The sequence below is a fragment of the Archocentrus centrarchus genome, chromosome 15, assembly GCF_007364275.1.
Source record: "Archocentrus centrarchus isolate MPI-CPG fArcCen1 chromosome 15, fArcCen1, whole genome shotgun sequence".
NCBI lineage: Eukaryota > Metazoa > Chordata > Actinopteri > Cichliformes > Cichlidae > Archocentrus > Archocentrus centrarchus.
In genome coordinates, this window is record NC_044360.1 from 14,529,138 (window position 1) to 14,548,131 (window position 18,994).

Sequence of the window (18,994 nt, forward strand, 5' to 3'; positions counted from 1 at the left end):
GGGCGTCGAGGAAGTTGCTAATGTGTCTCCTCCACCCCTCACCTCACCTCCCCCATCCCCATCCCCTTTTCCTTCTTCACTTCTCTGAACAGTTAAAAAAATCCTGTCTTAAAACGAGCTACGCATTCACACTATTTTTTTAAGTATGTAAGAAGTCTGTTTTTCCTTAATTGAAGTGCCGTTATTTAACCGAAATCTGTCACAAAAATGGAGCAGTATGGATGTATAAGTAACCCACATTAAATGAAAACGTAGGACACAATAAGGAACCCCAGTGGGAGAAGCAGCACCCTCCTTAAAGTGGGTCTTTAAAAGTTTAAAAGTAGCGATTTGTGTATTTAAATACACACAAATAAAAAATGTGTTATTAACTATTCAGACATTTTTAACCCTAAAATGTAAGGGGTAAATAAAGTGAAGGTTTAAAAGTTTTGTTTTTTTTTAAAAGAGGCGTATTCTCTGCTATGGCCACTAGGGACGCGCTGCTGGCTCACTGCATCAACCCAGGTGGTCAACAGTGTGTGTATTATAAAGGTAAATACATTCACCGGACACTTGTTGATTTCTTGCGCCTTTTCTATTTCTATAAATCTCGGAGGAAGCCTTAATGCTTCGTGGCATTAAGGCCTCCATCTGTACTTTTCATACTATATATATATATATATAGATATAGATATATATATAGATATATAGTATCACATATATATATATATATATATATATATATATATATATATATATATATATATATATATATATATATATATATATATATATATATATATATATATAGTATCACATATATATCTATATATATCTATATATATAGATATATATATATAGATATATATAGATATATAGTATGAAATATATATAGATATATAGTATGAAAAGTACAGATGGAGGCTACAGTGGATTTAATACTGGGTTTCACTGGCTGATGGACCAACAACAGCACAATAAGGGTTTCCCACAGACTGGTTGTACCACATATTTTTGACACTGCCCACATCAGACAGATGCTCTCTGCAGGTGGATGTGTGTCTGTGGTTGCCCATGGACCACCAACATGCTACCACCACTGAACCATAGTTTCCCCTTCATGTGGACTGTTTGTGGGTGTTTGACATGATGCCACAACCTATCACAGCTTTTTTGGGTGATGGCAAGAGATGCTGCAGCTCTTTGGTGTTGTTACTGTGGCTGTTTTGGGACATTTGAGTCTGATGCCACAGTGTACCGCAGCTGACTGGGGGGTGTTTGAGGGTGAGACCACAAGATGCTCCCACTGCTCGGAGGTGATGTCAGGACTCGCTGAGTCTTTTTAAGGTGATGCAGAGTTAAGAAACTGTTGATGCAAAAAGGTATGAGACACATATTCCAAATTTAGCAATAAATTTGTGTCCATTAGAGATGGGAATTGATAAGAATTTAGCAATTCCGATTCCATTATCAATTCGATTTCTTCTCGATTCTCACTGGGTTAGTGAATAAAATATACCACAAATGGGTTGGTTTACATTTACTCTTTTTAATGTAAATTAGAACAAAATAAAACTGGTATTAAAAAAATAAGAAAAATAGAAAAATTAAAATTCCTCTTTCAAAATTAATATTTTAACATTTAACATAAAATACAACTGAAAGGTGCGTGAGAACCAGCCTCTGAGTCAGCCAGACTCTGGCAGTCCTCATCAACTAGATGTTACAGGAGATGGAGATTATTCATACAGTATAGTGAAAACAGTACAGGAAAATAGGGTTGCAAATATCAATTATTCTATTGATTAATCGAGTGATCTGATTAGAAATTCTTTTTTCGTATTAACAATTCATCTGCATATTTTAACTTCCATCGTGCAGTTTTTGTTTGTTTGTTTGCAAGGGCTGACGTCTGGTGGTATTGCAGTGGATACAAACTGTATCCCCAGTTTTCTGAGGGATGGGACAGTACCTGTGTGCTAGTCCAGCTTATTATCCCCTTTTCTGTCCTGCATGGGACTGTGCTATCAGGAAAGGCATCTCCTGAGAAAAATTAAAAGAATTAAATGATCAACTGCACACAGCTCTTTTGACTCTAGAATGTATATAGATGCAATAGGAATTCACTGTGAGGGTCTTGACAAATAGCAGCAGAGTTTGAGTCACTGTTTGCCTTGTGGGCCACAATAAACAAAAATCTAGATTGGATTAACTAAATTTACTATAAACAAGAACGTTGATTAACTTCAGTAGAGATGCTAAGACATCATTGACAGCTTGGCAAACTAGAAAGGCGTTGGACATGTTGGCTGGCTAAGGAGGATGGAGTACATGTCATGTTTGGTGAAGCTTGTTGCACTTTCATTCCAAATAATACAGCACCCGATGGCTCAGTGATAAGGGCTTTGGAAGGCCTAGCAGAAAATTCTGGTATTCATGATCCCTCCTCTGGATTGATGGATCAATGGTTCAGGAACTTCTCTATTAGTCTCTGTTGCAACGGCTGGCTCTGCTGATGCTGTGTGGGTGCTACTACATACCCTGTATCAACACAGCTGCAACAAAGACTTTTATGTACCAAGTCAAGGATGAAGGAATTATGTGTCAGAAGACGACTACAGGAAGACGATTCCTTACTGAACAGAACCAGCTTCACCCCAGATCAGATTTGTGCACTTTTAGATCTCTGCCTTACCACAACATATTTTAAATACAATGATGGATTCTACAGACAGAAGCATGGATGTGCCATGGGCTCCCCAGTGTCTCCCATTGTAGCCAACCTTTACATGGAGGAAGTGGAAAGTAAAGCTCTTGGTTCTTTCAAAGGGAAGGCACCTAGCCACTGGTACAGATATGTAGATGACACCTGGGTCAAAATCAAAACCCAAGAAGTAGAAGCCTTCACTCGTCACATTAACTCAGTGGATAAATACATACGTTTTACCAGGGAGGACACCAGAGATAACAAGTTACCATTCCTGGACTGTGCGGTGCTTATCGAGGAAGATGGAAGCCTCAACATTGAAGTTTACCGGAAGCCCACACACACAGACCAGTATCTCCTCTTTGACTCCCACCACCCTCTGGAACACAAACTTGGGGTGATCAGGATTCACGCTGTGAATCGTCTTTTGAAAAACTGGCCGATCCTTATAGCCTAAAAAAATATACATTTTACTCAACTCCATTTTAAAAGCGAAATATGTTAAAGCAATCTATTTCATGATAATTTCTTCACACATTAGGCCCGTATCCTAATTCATGATTGTTAGTAAGCGGCTGCAAACGAGGAAAAGAAACACTCGAAGTTAAACAGATATTTCTTTATTGTTCAGGGCAGGCATATTTTATAGGCTATAATGCAATATAACAATATATAATATAAAATTATATAATACAAAATACCTTAGGGTAAACACATTGCCTACGATTTCAACAAATTAAAGAGGAAAAAAGTACAACTGTGTAATACCTCTATTAAAACGCTTGAGATGAAGGCTGAAGCCTTAAACGGAGGCTGAACGTGCCTGAAATGAAGAGTAATGCTTTTCGCATTAAACGAACCCTTCTCTCAATATTTCCTTAAATTTAACATTCTGAAGCTTTCTTTTCTTTCTGAAAGTCAAATCGACGCGCGCGACTTTTTTCCCGGTTTCCCGTCTAACGTTTCCCGGGAAACGGGAAATGGTTCTGATCGCATTTCCCGGGAATCCCGGATCCCGGGATTAAACCCTAACACACATTAAGAAAGCCCTCAAAACATGCGGTTACCCCAATTGGGCCTTCATCAAATCAGCTAAGATGCACAGGAATGATGGCCAAACACAAACTACAGAGAATGGGAAGGACAAGAGGAACAACATTGTCATCCCATATGTGTCAGGCTTGTCAGAGAAACTCAGAAGAATTTTCTCCAAGCATGACATCTCAGTATACTTCAAACCAAGTCACACCCTAAGACAAAAACTGGTGCATCCCAAGGACAAACCCGCCAAACACAAGATCAGCGATGTAGTGTATGCTGTTCAGTGCAGTGAAGAGTGCTCGGACCTCTACATTGGTGAAACCAAACAGCCTCTTCACAAACGAATGGCACAACATAGAAGAGCCACCTCGACAGGACAAGATTCAGCAGTACATCTGCATCTGAAGGAAAAAGGGCACTCTTTTGAGGATGCCAATGTCCACATTTTGGACAGGGAAAACAGATGGTTTGAAAGAGGAGTGAAAGAAGCCATCTATGTCCACTGTGAACAACCATCATTGAACAGAGGAGGTGGATTACGTCACCAACTTTCCCCCGCTTACAGTGCTGTCCTGAGCTCCCTTCCCAGACGTCTCAACCCCCATTCACACCTTTGTTCCAGTGACCTCAATAGGCCACAGGAAACAATGGAGCGGAGTCCTAAGTTGGTTTCAACTGAAACCACTGATTAAATATGACCCACGCCCCCTTCACACCTGGGCACATGTGTTCAAGCACATGATCAATAGAGGGTCATAACAACCTCCAGGGGACTACGCCCACAGGGGTTTAAATACCTGGGTCTCTCCACCATTTGGTTGAGAACTGAAGAAGCCTTTCGGATGAGAGGTGAAACGTCTTCAAGAAACAAAAAGAAGTCCAGTCGCCTTTTTCAAGCTCCAGAGACTACTATGACCTGGATAACTGAGAATCTACACAGACATATGTGTCTGAGTATACAACATAATAAAGGGCATGGTGAAAGCTGAGAGGAGAGTCACGCCTAGAATTCCTATTAATAAACAAGACATGCATGATTAGTATAATCAGGAGAGAAATGTTAAGAAAATAAGTTCTGTTTTAGTATGATAATCATTTAGTTATAATAATCATGCTTATGTAAGTTGTTGTCAGAATTGCTGTTGGTGAGCAGAAAGTGTCTGCATGAGGAGGAAGAAAACCTTGCATGATCTTTTAAAAACTGGCTAGAACAGACTGTACATCACCAAGGACTACTTGCAGCTGGTTAAACTGTATCACCTGCGAGCTTCTTTTTTTTTTCTGCGAGCTTCTAACTCATGTGCATTCCTTCTGTCATACAAGGTCATGTGTTTGCACGTAATCAAGTGTATAAAAATGCTCCTCGGACCTTCCCTGAATGAGCGTATGCAGACAATTTCTTTGTGTATGTATTCTGCTCCTTTCTTGAAAGAAATTAAACTTTTTACTATGAGAGCTGTTTGTGTGTGCCTGGTCTTTGATATCAGTACACTGTGGGTGCTTTGGAGCTAATTTCTCTACTTACTGCAAGTGCTTTGGTCTGTTTGAAACAAACAAACAACGTGAAGACACTGAATAGGGGTGTACTACAAAGCAAGACTAGTTGGTCTGTTGAGCTTAGTCGCAGTTTTAAGTTTAACTTGGCTAGATCACTTTGGCTGCTTATACTAAGGTGTAACATAGTAAGGAGCAGGTTATGTTTAGTTTAGCTTCAAAGCTGAAATGTGCAACTGTCAAGTTAGAGGAGAGCACTAGCAAATAAAAGATATTAACTAATGAATTTACAAGACTAGTGATTTTCTGCCAGCACTGCAACAACAATGTTGCATTTTGTTGTTGTATTTTAATGTTCTCATTTGGTCCGTTTTGGGCTGCAGATGAGAGAAAGAACACATCAAACGCCCTTTTAAGAGCCTGAAGAGGAAAGACTGACTTAACAGAGAAAGTTAAGCTAAGCATTACAAAGAAGAACTTAATCATCAACCATCATAATGATAATGGATATGATATAATGATGTGTTGACTGATACACAGCTTCAACTCACGTTCTGAATAACACACAATACCACCTTAAAAACTGTCGGTAACTGCTGGTTACATTTAGTGGCACGTTGAATTCAATTTCTCATTATTAGCTTTATTGTATGCTAACCAATGAAGATAAAAGGCTTCTTAACATGTAACGTGAAACTGCTAAACGATAAAAGTTCACTAAAACTCATTACAGTGTTTAAGCTTTCTCTCATATGGTCTGTGGGCTGGGAGCCAACCCAAAGGAAGCCATCCCAGTTACAATAAAAATGTGCCACCACTTCATTGTGCTTGTTGTTTTGCCAAACATAACCGATTTGACAAAAACAAAAAACATTTTCTGTACATGTTTTATTTATTTTGTTTCTTAGGTGCACACTGTTGTTTCAGTTGGTAGATGAGCGCTGCTGTATAATCTGGTGCATCTAAGCATGTATTGCTGATTAGATGCATCAGATGTCAGCAGAATGAGAGAAGGAATGAGGGAGATAGTAGCTTTGGCTAACAGCAGATCAGTTGTTGAATACTGTTTGTCTTTAATGGGAGTTTATAAAATTAACCCACATATATCACAGTTATACAAGGTAAACCTTTTTTTTTTTTAAATACTGTATACCTTGTCCTGAGTGTGCTTGACCACAAATGGTAGCACATTTAAAATAGCTTTCCATTGCAGAAAGCAGGCAGCCTTTTATGTAAAACATAAGTGTTTACACTGCAAAAATTATTTTTTTCATTAATGCATGTAATGCAGTGATGAAAGGTAGCTTTGCAAAAAATATTTATTATACTATGTTAACTTGAAATTGAAATTCATTTTGTAGGTTGAGGTCACTGGCTGTTTAAGAGACACTAGATTGTTAGAGTAAAAATCCTGCCGTATTGCTCCTATTCAGAAAAAAAAGGACCACGTTAAACAGTGAAATATTCATGATTTACACAGCAGACATATTCAGACTCAGATAATACCATATAATATTGCCTTCCTTTCTAGAAAATACCCTGCCTGCTTAAACTTCAACAGGCTGCTTGAAAAGCTGACATTCAGTCTCAAAGTCGCAGCCTTGAAGCAGATCCTTGTAGTGCTCTAAGACATCTCGATAGAGCGGCATGGAGGCCCGATCAGTCAAACCGGGGAAAGTTACAGACTTCTCATTGAGCAGTGGCTGCAGTCTGAGGTTGCCTCCCCCGCAGTCATAGAGCACCAGGAGCAAGTTAGCTGCATAGGGCAACATAAGGCTGGTGCGGAAGGAACGATGGGCCTGTGTAGCAAAGTTGGTTGACGTCAGCGTTTCGCTGTCCTTGAAGAAGCCCAGAAGTGTAAGCAGTGGCAGGAGCGTTTCCGCATGGCCCACCTGGACTGTAACAGCTTCGGCCACCTGTTGGCCTGACCTACAGAATATACAATACAGTTTCAGAATGAGCTCTGTGTAAAAACAAACAAAACAAAGTAAATTATCCATACTATCAGAGGACAAAAATCTTCAAAATGTAGTCCTGATCATTTCCTGAGCAATAAAATATAGTACTCAAACAGTTAGTCAGTTAATCACTTGGTTAATTATTTGGTTGATTGCCAGAAATCTCACACATGCAACAATTCTGACAATCTCTTAACAACTGATATCTATTAGAACTTATTAGAACTGGCTCCAGCTTATCAAATGATTGTGATCCAAAGTGGTTCGAGTGACCGGCTGACATAAGTACATTAAATTTGGCTGTAGCTAGTTTTTTGGTAATTTGTAGACAGATCAATTGACTAATCAAAAAATGATGGTAATATTTGCAGTTTTTATTTAGCTTAAGGAGCAAATTGAAATCTGGGTTGGAAATGAAAAGCAAAGTGTCATTAAAGGTCTTTTGCAACCAGATGATAGATTTGGGTTGATACAGATAAACTGCAATCTTTTCTACAGCTCACTTAAGATGATACCACGAAATGTATGATGCAAAACTGTAGACTGTCTGTACCTTGTACAAACCTTTTACAAGGTAACATTTTGAAGTGTCTGATATGACTGTGGAAGGTTAATTTAATACTCATACTAGTAAGGCATTAACTAAGGAAATATTTAACCAGGGTGTTTCACACCTGCTTGATTAAGGAATATTGAAAACTAAACAATGTCTCCATAAACACTGAAGTTTCTAGAACAAAAACCAAACCACCTTAGAGCAGAGATGGGGGAGGCAGGGTATACTTCATAAATGGGCACAGGGAACAAGACATATAAAGACAAGGACCAAAGATGTGGAACTGATGGAATGCTGATTAAATGAACAGCAACAAGAGCAACATCCACACTAACCACCTGATACCTCAGAGCCATCACGTAATAGCAAGGTACACTGTAACAAAATGGGATCAATACAGAGAAGCAAAGACATACAGAGCCTATAAAACTGTTTAAAAATGCAAAAAAATCACTTGCTGGGATGCCAAGGATGTACAATGCAAGATTTAGTCTCTCATATTTAGGCTAAAACTTGTTTCCTGTTACCAGTGTGTCTCATTGAGAGGCTGTTGCCTGCTCCACTCTTGTGTAGAAGGCGGGGTACACATATAAACAAACACATACATATACAAACACATACATATTTATTTATTTCTAAACCTTTTAAATCTAACTTTAACAATCACAATCAAGAGCCAAACTCTTACTGAACCCTGGTGTAAAAGTAATTTTACTTTTATCCCTAAAAGTCTTAGCCTTCAAACAGGCTTTTGATGTGCTGTGAAAAAAGGAGGGCAAGGCCAGAAAGCAGTTCCAGTTTTAAAACAGGAACTTTACGATTGCATGCTTGTGACACGTAACAAAACCACATTAAAATGCACCCTATTTAAGCAGGCTCTTCACTAGTTACACTCAGCGGCCACTATCCATGTGCTTCATAACGGCAATCTCTTATTGGCCAGTCACATAACAGCAGCTCATTATATATATATATTTTTTTTTTTTTTTTTTTTTTTTTTTTTTTTTTTTTTTTAGCCTGTCATGTCTGGCAGTTTTCGCACTCAGAATATGATCCGAATACGCTGGTGTACCAAACATATTTGCTTTTCCAAGAATAGCTCTTTAAGTTTTACAATAGGCTACTCTTGTTAGCATGTATTTAGTTTGTATTTTGATTTTATTTTATTTATTTATACCAGGCGTGACAGGCAGAAAGGAAAGGGTACAAAAAGGAGTGAGAAAGAAAAACAAAAACAAAACAAAGGTGAGAAAAGAATAATCAAAAAATGATATCCACATATCTACACCTGCACACACATACGCATACACCCATACACACACATAATCCTGCTGTTGCTTGCAAGTAATGTGTGTATGTGCCTCTGTCATGGAACGTACTCACCAATGGAGGCAAGAAACTGCAATCCTGCCCCTCGTGATCCAGAGGCGAACGGGAAAGGACCCAGGGGACGCGGCCTATCCACGGCCCACCAGGACATCAGAAGACGAGAGGCCACACATCCCGATGGCAACTGCGCACACACCCCAGAGGAGGAGGGAGGGAGACCCCAGACGGACCCCCCCACGGCCAAACGGCAAGAGTCCAGACAGCCAGAGGCAATGAGCAGCCAACCCCCGCCGCGGGCCGGCATCCCCCGCACGAGCCGCGAATGCGGCCCCAGGGCCCCCGGCGCCCGAGAACCGCCCGACACCCAGCAGAGCCCCCCCCCACGCCAAAGAGGCCCGAGCCACCCCCAGGCCACAACTGCCAAGGGAGCGGGCCAAGAACCACGCCAAGACATCCAGCCGCGAACCCCGGGACCCACGGGCACCCGACACTCCAGGGGCAGCAGTGGCAACCAGCAGGAAGCAGCAGGAAGCGATAGGGAGTGATAGGGAGGGGGGACTCCCACCCTCCGCAACCATGTCCCACAGGTGCCAAGGCTCAGTGAACCACAGGCCCAGGCCCTGCTGTCCATACACTCACACACATGCACACACACACACACACACACACACACATGTACCACACACATACATACGCACACACACGCACACACACACACACACACACGCACACACATGCACCACATGCACACATGCACCACACACACGCACACACATGCACCACACACACGCACACACATGCACCACACACACACACACACACAAATGCACCACACACACACACACACAAATCATATATTCATACTCACACATATGACTGTCACACATTCATGCGCACACACACACAGAACTTATATGGACACCAAGTGTGGGTGAGAGGGCACCAGCACAGAGCCAGTGGCACCCCGGCGAAGCAGCCAACCCGGCCCCAAACGACACTACCTGAGTATTCTTGCTGATCATGTTCATCCCTTTGCGACCACACCGTACCCATTTTCTGATTGCCGTTTCCAGCAGAATAATGTGCCATGTCATAAAGCGCAAATAATCTCAAACTGGTTTCTTGAAGATGACAATGAGTTCACTGTGCTCAAATGGCCTCCACTGTCATCAGAGCTCGATCCAAGTGAAGCTCTTTTGGGATGTGGAACAGGAGATTTGCTGCAGATTTGTCGGCTGCACATTCATGCCGCAAATGTGTGATGCTATCGTGTTGCAATGGACCAAAGTCTCAGTGGAATGTTTCCAGCAACTTGTTGAATCTGTGCCATTGCCATTTTTCCAAATGGTTTTATTAAAATGAGGAAAAATATACATGTAGCGCAACACCATTTAAGTTGTACTTACTTGTTTTCTTCGACTACTTTATCCAGACGGCTGAACACATCGTGGAAGAGAATACAGCTTGACTTGCTGTTAATGTCATAACCATAGCCTCTTTTCCAGAAGTGCTTCAAATCATTTGCATACTCCAGTACCTGTTGAACCAAATAGTCAGTATCGATGTCAGTTCATATAGCATATTTCATTCCACATGAACTCAATGTGCTTATGTAGGTGTACAGTGCCTTAAGGCAATAAAAACAACAAAATCTTAAAATAAAATATAACACACACACACACACACACACACACACACACACACACACACACACACACACACACACACACACACACACACACACACAGAGGTAATCCCAAAGAACAGGACCACAGTAACAGAAAACATCCTCAGCACCATCAGGAGTCAAAAAGCATCCAGTTTCACGAAATTACGCTGTATATGCATATAGTCAATATGACAGCTATTACCATGGCCACGACCATCTTAAGTTGATTGGTAACATTACAGATACATGTATTCTTTGATCTTTTATCAATTACAAATTATATTTATACATGTCATAATTATTTAGAATAAATTTATGTAAATAATGTATTGTGGTCATAATGACCACATATGGGAGTTCTAGGTAGAAACACTCATAACTCTCTTGTGTCTTGTAATTTTTAAAAAATTACAATGTTAGAATAAAATATACACATATTTAGTAAAGTCAGGGTACTACAGTTACATGGGGTTAATAGCAAAAAAGATATTGCACTGCTAAATTTGAAAATGGTCAAAATGACCACCATGGGAGTTCTAGTGTTAAAGGGTAATTCTTTGTTGGACTGGCAGCCAATGAAGTGATTTCAACACTGGGGTAATAGTGCAAAACTAGTCTGCATGCAAAGAGAACTTTGTCACTTAAAAAAAACAAACAAAAAAACCGTTAGAAACAAGTTGATCTTTCACTGTGCATGTGGCATTTCAGACTGAAGTCAGATTGCAACACCAGCCACTGTGTTTGGGAAGACTGTGTGGTGAGGCAGGGGAAGCATTAGGCAGGACCCGTGAAAGTTTGGCCCATTATTTGACTATATTTATTCATTTATAAAACAGACTACACAAATTGTATAGCAAAACTAAAAGTAACCGCTGTAATACAGGGTGTCTCTTTTAATTTGACTGGTTTTCTTCTTGCTTTCTATTTTATTGGTAGATTGGAGCCAAATTCAGCAAGTTACTGCCATCAACTGGATAAACAGGTTATATCTTTATTATTACCCCGCCCCCTGGAGGGAGGAACCGGAGTATTGTTTTTGGTACGTCTGTCTGTCTGTTAACAATATTACAGCAAAATCACCAGTCCAATCCATGAGAAATTTGCACGAAAGATGGCCAGTGACCCCCCTAGATTGTTTTGTTAAATTTTTGGCAGTTACTTCACCTATTTAAGCTTGAGTTTGTTAGTTCAGGTCTTGCCTTATGGTAACTAAAAGAGGTGTTTATAGCCTTTGATGGAAAAAAAATTTAAATTTCTAATAGAATTTAATCTTTAATTTCCAAGAAAGCATGGCTAAGGATATTTCATTTGAAATTGCCTTTCCTAAAACATAGAGTCTTTCTTAATTAATACAGAGCCACATCATCATCATTAGTGAGACTCCATCTTTTCATTCAGTAATATATCAATATATCATCTATCTCGGTGCTTGCTAGCACTAGTTAAAAAAAAGGAAGCTGTAAATAAATTTGCAAAGTATAAAAATTGAAAAGTGCTAAAGATGTAGCAGTTACTATTTTTGGATTCTGAAACTACGTGTACTTGTGGGGGGAAGCATCATGTTTTCCCCATTGTGACCGATGATTAACACAAATTAATCTGAAACATGTTTTCTGATTAATGTGCCGCCCTAATGATTGGATCTTCTTTTTTCGTGCTCTTATAGACATGCGATACCACTGCCACATCAAGTCTAGCTGAGGCCCACACCTGTGCGTCGACCTCATCGAAGAGACGACACCACGGAGAGTTCACAGTCTTGATGGCAAACTCATAAGCGCACAAGTAAAATGCAGCTTCAGCCATATCTGCAGGAGAAAAATTTAAACAAAATGTTAATAATCTTTCTTTTTCCTTCTCCTTTCCTCTCCTTTCCTTTCCTTAAATAAAAGATATGAAGTTGTAAAATTATTACCAGACAGGAAAGAAGAAAAAACAACTTTTTTTTTTTTACTTTCTATAATCTTATCTTGATAGATACAGGTTTTATTACCTCTGGAGAGGAGGCTATGCTTTTGGTAGTGTTTGCATTCATGAAAACCATCAGTTGACTCTTTTTTTTTTTCACATTTTCATGTAATAACAAAGTTAAAGTACAGTCCTTCTCTGGGAAATATGGAAATGAATTTTCCAACACTGTCCTTGGGATTGTGACTCTGTTTCAACCAAGCTGGGAAATTTCTACAATAAGCATCAAAGCTAAAGCTCAGTGAACTCATAATTTGATGGAGCATTATTGTTTTTAAGTTAAACAACAGCTCCACCTAATGTGCAAATGATTGCTTTAATAAGTCCAATAATATGTCATAAACAGCATTCCCTCTAATTTGAAAGTTTCAAAATGGATGGATGGGAATTAGAGTCTAATAAATGCCCCTCTCATAGTTTACTGTTCCATGACTTCTTGTAATTTCCTAGAAAGGGACTGGTATGTAACTGTGAAGTTACAGAGAGGTTCCCAACCGGGACTATGTTTGGTAATAATTATTGGTTACATGTAGGCAGTATTCAACTGGTAAACCAGTCAAACCAAGATTTGAAAAGCTTATAAAAATGAATTGTAATTAGATCAGATCTGTCTGTTCTATGCCTAACTCAACAGCTGTCATCTGATCTACCTGAAACTGAGTGAATTGATAGTTTGGGATGTGAGGAAGTGTACTGCTGAACTTTCTGATGAGTGATGGATTCATTTTTGTGGCCACAGTCCTCTGTGACTTTATAAGGATGTCACCAGTTCAGATGAGGGTAGTTTATAAATGAACCTCCACTGAGTGTGACTTCTACATTTGCGGGTGCCTGTAACAGCTGGAACTACAAAGGTAATGTATAATGACATAACACCAAGACTGGACTTAGTGTGTAAGGTATTAAACATGCTTAAGTTGTGCTTTTTGTCAATTTCATTATTTGTGAATTTGCTTGTAAGAAAAAAAAAAAAGTCAACTTGGTCTTGCCTTTTCATGTAATTTTAGCTGCACGTTGTGCATTTTCTGATGCAAATTTACACACAGAAAACCGAGGGTCAGAAAATACGCCTGCTGCCACGTTTAGATGCTGTGTGCACTGAAATCAGCTGGTGCTTAACATTTAAAAATACCTTAATCTGACTGTATAGGACACACTCTTCCTTGATTTAACACTGTCTTAATATTCTGTATACTTTTATACAACACTGACCATCTGTGATGAGACTGTATGAGATGTTGAGGTGGTCTGCGATTTTCTGCTGGACCCTCCTCATCTCTGGGCCCTGCTTGAACATGTCCACTTCTGTCATAGCTGATGGGTTGTTATCAACTTCCTCCACAAACCTGGTGCACGTGTCAAAAAACCTCATGAGAGCATCGTTCACTGCATGATCAAACTCCATATCTGCACAGAAGAAAGTCACGGGTTACAATGATCAACAGGTTATGCATGTAAGTGGTCATCACCATCATGGTCATACCTTTAATATTCCAGTGCTCTGTCAGTCCTGCCTTGAAGGACAGCGTGCTGTTGACACATCTGTGCTTTGAGCTGGTTATGAATTTGATGAATCCACCCCGCAGCTTCTCCTCTGAAATCAGCGAGGGGAACAACTTTGACAGCCTGACAGCCAGATGCTTGTGATCGTTCACACCTTTCTGGACGAGTCGGCCGTCCATGTCCTCAGTGTACCACATCGTCCACTGGGTCTGGAGTTCACGCAGCCAGCTCTTTTTGGAAGGGTTACTGCTCCGGACCAGGTCGTAAAGCTTCTGCATTTTTTTGACGTTTTTGGTCGTCGGGTACCTCGTTCCGTGTCTTATTATGGCTGTCAGATGGATTTCGCGACATTCTGCAGATGGAGGCTGTAACATAGATCTGTTTACAGCAAATATGTCCTCTATGAGGTACGGGTTCACTTCCTCATACCTCCCTTTTGTGCTGAAATATTTGGCGATCGCTGGGATGTCTCGGTTGTCCTCCGGATTCAAATCGTTGCGAAAACAGCTGGAAATGCCCGTTATGATGGTGAAATAAAAAAGAATGATTTTCCGTAAAGTGATCTTCATGATCAGTTACTTGCGAGGCCGTGCGCACACCCGAGAATGACGTCGTTCATGTGGGACTGTTACAACCAATGCCTTACAGAGGGAGCCATACGAAAATGACAAGCTCTGCTTATTCATTAATATTCATGATGATCAGATACCTTAAGACGATGACATGTCACTGCGTCTATCACAGTTTCCAAAAGTTATGCGATATATTTGGACACATATACTGTAAATCGATTTTTTCAAATGAAACCCTGACAAATGTAGCTCACTGTCTCAGACTAAAGCATGTGAACGTATGGATAGATGTTATGTGTAGCTTTAGGTATAGCTAATGAAGAATCATTTAGGGTAGAGGTCCCTGATCTGAAGTGCCTCCGTTTTCTCTTCTTGCCACCTTCCCCCATAATTCAAAGCAAACTCTTTATTTACTCCATTAGGCAGGCCTCAGCTTAGCATATAAATAAATGCAATCTTTACACACGACCAAGGTAACCTACAGTTTTAAAAGTGACTACAACTTTGTTTCATTATTTAGAGTATTTGTGTTCAGATATTCTGTAGGAATTTGTGTTCTCCCTTGCCAGGCAAATTCATTCATTCATTCATTCATTAATAATAATAGAAAAGACATTATTGTATGCTATTGCAAACTTTTATGCTGGATTTATGACTTCACAGATGGCAACTCCTATTATGTTAACATGGCTTATTACAGTTGGGGCTGCTCTAATTTTCAATGAATCATACAGTATCTATAGTCATGGAACTTTCCAAGCTTAAAACTATTTAGTGGGACTTTATTTTAAGAGCATTTCTTTTTATTTTGTAAAACAAAATAGGGCACATTTACTCCTTATGAAAACACATTAGTGCTTTTATAAAATTGCGATCACTTTAAAATTTAACACTCAGAAAGCTTTTTGGGTCAATTGTGTTTTCACTGGAGGAGCCTATCATTTGTTCCACTGTGGAAATATAAGATAATAAGTCCACTGTAAATGTCTGTTTAATCTTCAGCTGGCTGTTTGAACACCTGACACTCAGTTTCAAAGTTGCAGCCTTGAAGCAGATCCTTGTAGTGTTCTAAGACATCTCGATAGAGCGGCATGGAGGCCCGATCAGTCAAACCGGGGAAAGTTACAGGCTTCTCATTGAGCAGTGGCTGCACTCTGAGGTCGCCTCCCCCGCAGTCATAGAGCACCAGGATCAAGTTAGCTGCATAGGGCATCATGTGACTGGTGCGGAAGGAACGATGGGCCTGTGTAGCAAAGTTGGTTGATGTCAGCGGTTCGCTGTCCTTGAAGAAGCCCAGAAGTGTAAGCAGTGGCAGCAGGGTGTCTGCATGGCCAATCTGGACTGTTACAGCTTCAGCCACCTGCTGGCCTGACCTGGCATATACAGGACAAAGATAACTTTGATAACTGGTTTGTATTTCTGTGACCATAACTATTTTATGTATTCCTTTAATCGAGGGCATCAGCAACCTACATTTAAGGAGACTACAAGTCATTAAAAGGTCACCTACATGTTCTGGGCGGCCACTTTGTCCAGTCGGTTAAACACGTCATGAAAGAGGATGCAGCTCGCCCTGCTGTTAATATCATGACCATAGCCTCTTTTCCAGAATTCCCTCAGGTCACTTGCAAACTCAATAACCTGTTATTCAGAAAAAATATATATAAAATAAACCAACTTGAAACAATAAGTTTAACTATTTGACCCACAGAAATCTCCTGGTTTCTGTAATCACCCTCATAAGCATGTACACTATATATATAGCTGATCACGACCTCCTACCTTTGCATCATCCTCATCAAAGAGCTGACACCAGGGGGACTTCACTGACTTAATTGCAAATTCGTAAGCACACAGGTAAAATGCAGCCTCAGCCATATCTGCAGGATAAATGTCAAGTGGTTTAGTCACGCAGGCTGTGCAAACATTGATTCTTCTCTTTGAGAGAGATGGCACTCTTACAAAAATGAACTAGAAAGCACTTAGAGAGCACTTCATCTGGTTGCTCAGAATACCACTGAAGCACCTAGGTAGATAAGGTTGCTCAATTTAGTAAATGGTTCTAAAGCCCATAAATGACAAGGCTTGCTGCAGCCAGTTGCAGAGGAGTCATTACTTCCAAATGAGAAAACAGCTCCATCCATTGTAAAATACTGTATGATCACCAAGATGTTCAGCACACTGTCCTGCCCAGCACTGAATACAAAATATGCATTAGATTGGATTAATAGCTAATTTACAACAAAATAAATTATACTTCATAAATTAACATAGAGTACTATTATAAGCAAGAAATTGCTTTGTTAATACAGGAACCTGCAATAGACCCGGAAGACACCTCTACCAGTCATTTTAGAAGGCTTGTTACTAAGAGTGCACATAATACAACCATATGTGATGAGACTGTATGGGATGTTGAGGTGGTCTGCCATCTTCTGCTGGACCCTCCTCATCTCTGGGCCCTGCTTGAACTTGTCCACCTCTGTCACAGCTGACGGGTTGTTATCAACTTCCTCCACAAACCTGGTGCACGTGTCAAAAAACCTCATGAGAGCATCGTTCACTGCATGATCAAACTCCATATCTGCACAGAAGAAAGTCACGGGTTACAATGATCAACAGGTTATGCATGTAAGTGGTCATCACCATCATGGTCATACCTTTAATATTCCAGTGCTCTGTCATTCCTGCCTTGAAGGACAGCGTGCTGTTGACACATCTGTGCTTTGAGCTGGTTATGAATTTGATGAATCCACCCCGCAGCTTCTCCTCTGAAATCAGCGAGGGGAACAACTTTGACAGCCTGACAGCCAGATGCTTGAGCTCATTCACACCTTTCTGGACGAGTCGGCCGTCCATGTCCTCAGTGTACCACATCGTCCACTGGGTCTGGAGTTCACGCAGCCAGCTCTGTTCACCTGAGGCATTGTGCAGGATGATATTATAGAGCTGCTGCATCTCCTTAATATTTTTGGTTGTCGGGTATCTTGTGCCATGTCTTATTATGGCTGTCAGATGGATTTGTTGACACTCTTCTGATGGAGGCTGTAAAATAGATCTGTTTACAGCAAGTATGTCCACTCTGAGGTACGGGTTGACTTCCTCATACCTCCCTTTTGTGTTGAAATATTTGGCGATTGCTGGTATATTTGGGTCATCTTCAAGCATCACGCAATAAGCTAAAAAGCATGAGATGTAAAAAAAAAAAACAGTAAATTTCCAAAGAAAAGTCAACATGCTGCAAGCTTGAAGAAACTCGTTTGAAGGGACCAAAACAAAATCCATGTGATTTCATCAAAAATAGGACGGAGTAAAGTCCACTGCAGTTTATTTACCTTCATTTCCTCAGAGCACATTCTGAAAGTAAATATGCTTTGTGTAACACAGTCACTGGCAACATAAAAAGAGTGGAAATTGAAAGAATACATATTAATCTTGTCAGTATCTTTAAAGCATTTGCCTCCTTATATGTTATTATTTTGTAAAAAGCTTATTAGAAAGTCCCACCTTTACAAACAAACAAAACAAATAAAACTATAGCTAATGAGCTCTTAATATTTCAGTGATCTTTCAAGTGTCTTACTGGAAGGCCCTCCTACCACAGCCTTCCGGTTTGATGACACGTATTATAGGCCTATGTGCACACAGCTAAACACTGAGCACTGTTGTGCAATTTCATGAACTTTCCATTTGCCTTTTATTTCCCAAGTGACTTCCGGCCATTACTGATGAGTCACTGTTTTGTTTTGGGGGTTTTTTTTTTTGTCCCTCCTTATTACAATTCATTAAATACTCCCCCAGTACTTGTCATAAGATATTAAAATTTTCAGTTTTGAGCAAAGAGAAATGAAAAGCATATTCACTGTTTGTTGAGATTTTTATGACTTGTTGGAGCTTAGAGCAAAAAAAGTGCTCCGTTTGATATTAGTTGTATATAATTGACAACTATGCAGCCATGCTTTGCATTTTACAAATTAGGATTAGGTTCTCAGAGATGAATAAAAGACATTCATTAGTATAAAGAAAAACTCACAAATCTGTTAACACAAAGTTTCTTATAAAATTTCTGTTTAAGGCAGATCAGGATGAAAAGGCAGTAAATGCCCTGCCAGGCTAAACTGGAGAAAATCTATTCATTTACTATGCCAAAAGAAGCATAATTAAAAACCATAATGAGAGCCAGTACGTATCAAAATATGCTAAGTCTAAGGCTCC

The 18,994-nt window shown here is 40.0% G+C and overlaps 2 protein-coding genes across 2 annotated transcripts; both read right to left on the reverse strand.

The window, feature by feature from the left end:
- Positions 1 to 6,257: 6,257 nt before the first annotated feature.
- On the reverse strand, positions 6,258 to 14,827 carry LOC115793144 (multiple inositol polyphosphate phosphatase 1-like). The gene is made up of 5 exons (XM_030747965.1): positions 14,188 to 14,827; positions 13,917 to 14,111; positions 12,447 to 12,544; positions 10,474 to 10,604; positions 6,258 to 7,153 (listed from the first exon to the last, which is right to left on the reverse strand). The coding sequence occupies exons 1-5, from the start codon at positions 14,774 to 14,776 to the stop codon at positions 6,772 to 6,774; spliced, it is 1,395 nt and encodes a 464-aa protein (XP_030603825.1). The 5' UTR covers positions 14,777 to 14,827; the 3' UTR covers positions 6,258 to 6,771.
- Positions 14,828 to 15,412: 585 nt separating this feature from the next.
- On the reverse strand, positions 15,413 to 18,054 carry LOC115793446 (multiple inositol polyphosphate phosphatase 1-like). Its single transcript, XM_030748445.1, has 5 exons — positions 17,440 to 18,054; positions 17,169 to 17,363; positions 16,562 to 16,659; positions 16,290 to 16,420; positions 15,413 to 16,152 (listed from the first exon to the last, which is right to left on the reverse strand). The coding sequence occupies exons 1-5, from the start codon at positions 18,014 to 18,016 to the stop codon at positions 15,771 to 15,773; spliced, it is 1,383 nt and encodes a 460-aa protein (XP_030604305.1). The 5' UTR covers positions 18,017 to 18,054; the 3' UTR covers positions 15,413 to 15,770.
- Between the last annotated feature and the right edge of the window lie 940 nt (positions 18,055 to 18,994).

What these genes read in the sequence shown, in the direction of transcription:
- LOC115793144 (XM_030747965.1), bottom strand. Translation starts at nt 14,776, where the DNA reads ATGAAGATCACTTTACGGAAAATCATTCTTTTTTATTTCACCATCATA. An exon ending in ATACAGTCTCATCACAGATG is followed by an intron (nt 12,545 to 13,916) that starts GTCAGTGTTGTA and finishes TTTCTCCTGCAG; the next exon opens with ATATGGCTGAAGCTGCATTT. An exon ending in TCGATGAGGTCGACGCACAG is followed by an intron (nt 10,605 to 12,446) that starts GTGTGGGCCTCA and finishes TTGGTTCAACAG; the next exon opens with GTACTGGAGTATGCAAATGA.
- LOC115793446 (XM_030748445.1), bottom strand. Translation starts at nt 18,016, where the DNA reads ATGTTGACTTTTCTTTGGAAATTTACTGTTTTTTTTTTTTACATCTCA. An exon ending in AGAGCACTGGAATATTAAAG is followed by an intron (nt 17,364 to 17,439) that starts GTATGACCATGA and finishes TCTTCTGTGCAG; the next exon opens with ATATGGAGTTTGATCATGCA. An exon ending in ATACAGTCTCATCACATATG is followed by an intron (nt 16,660 to 17,168) that starts GTTGTATTATGT and finishes TTTATCCTGCAG; the next exon opens with ATATGGCTGAGGCTGCATTT.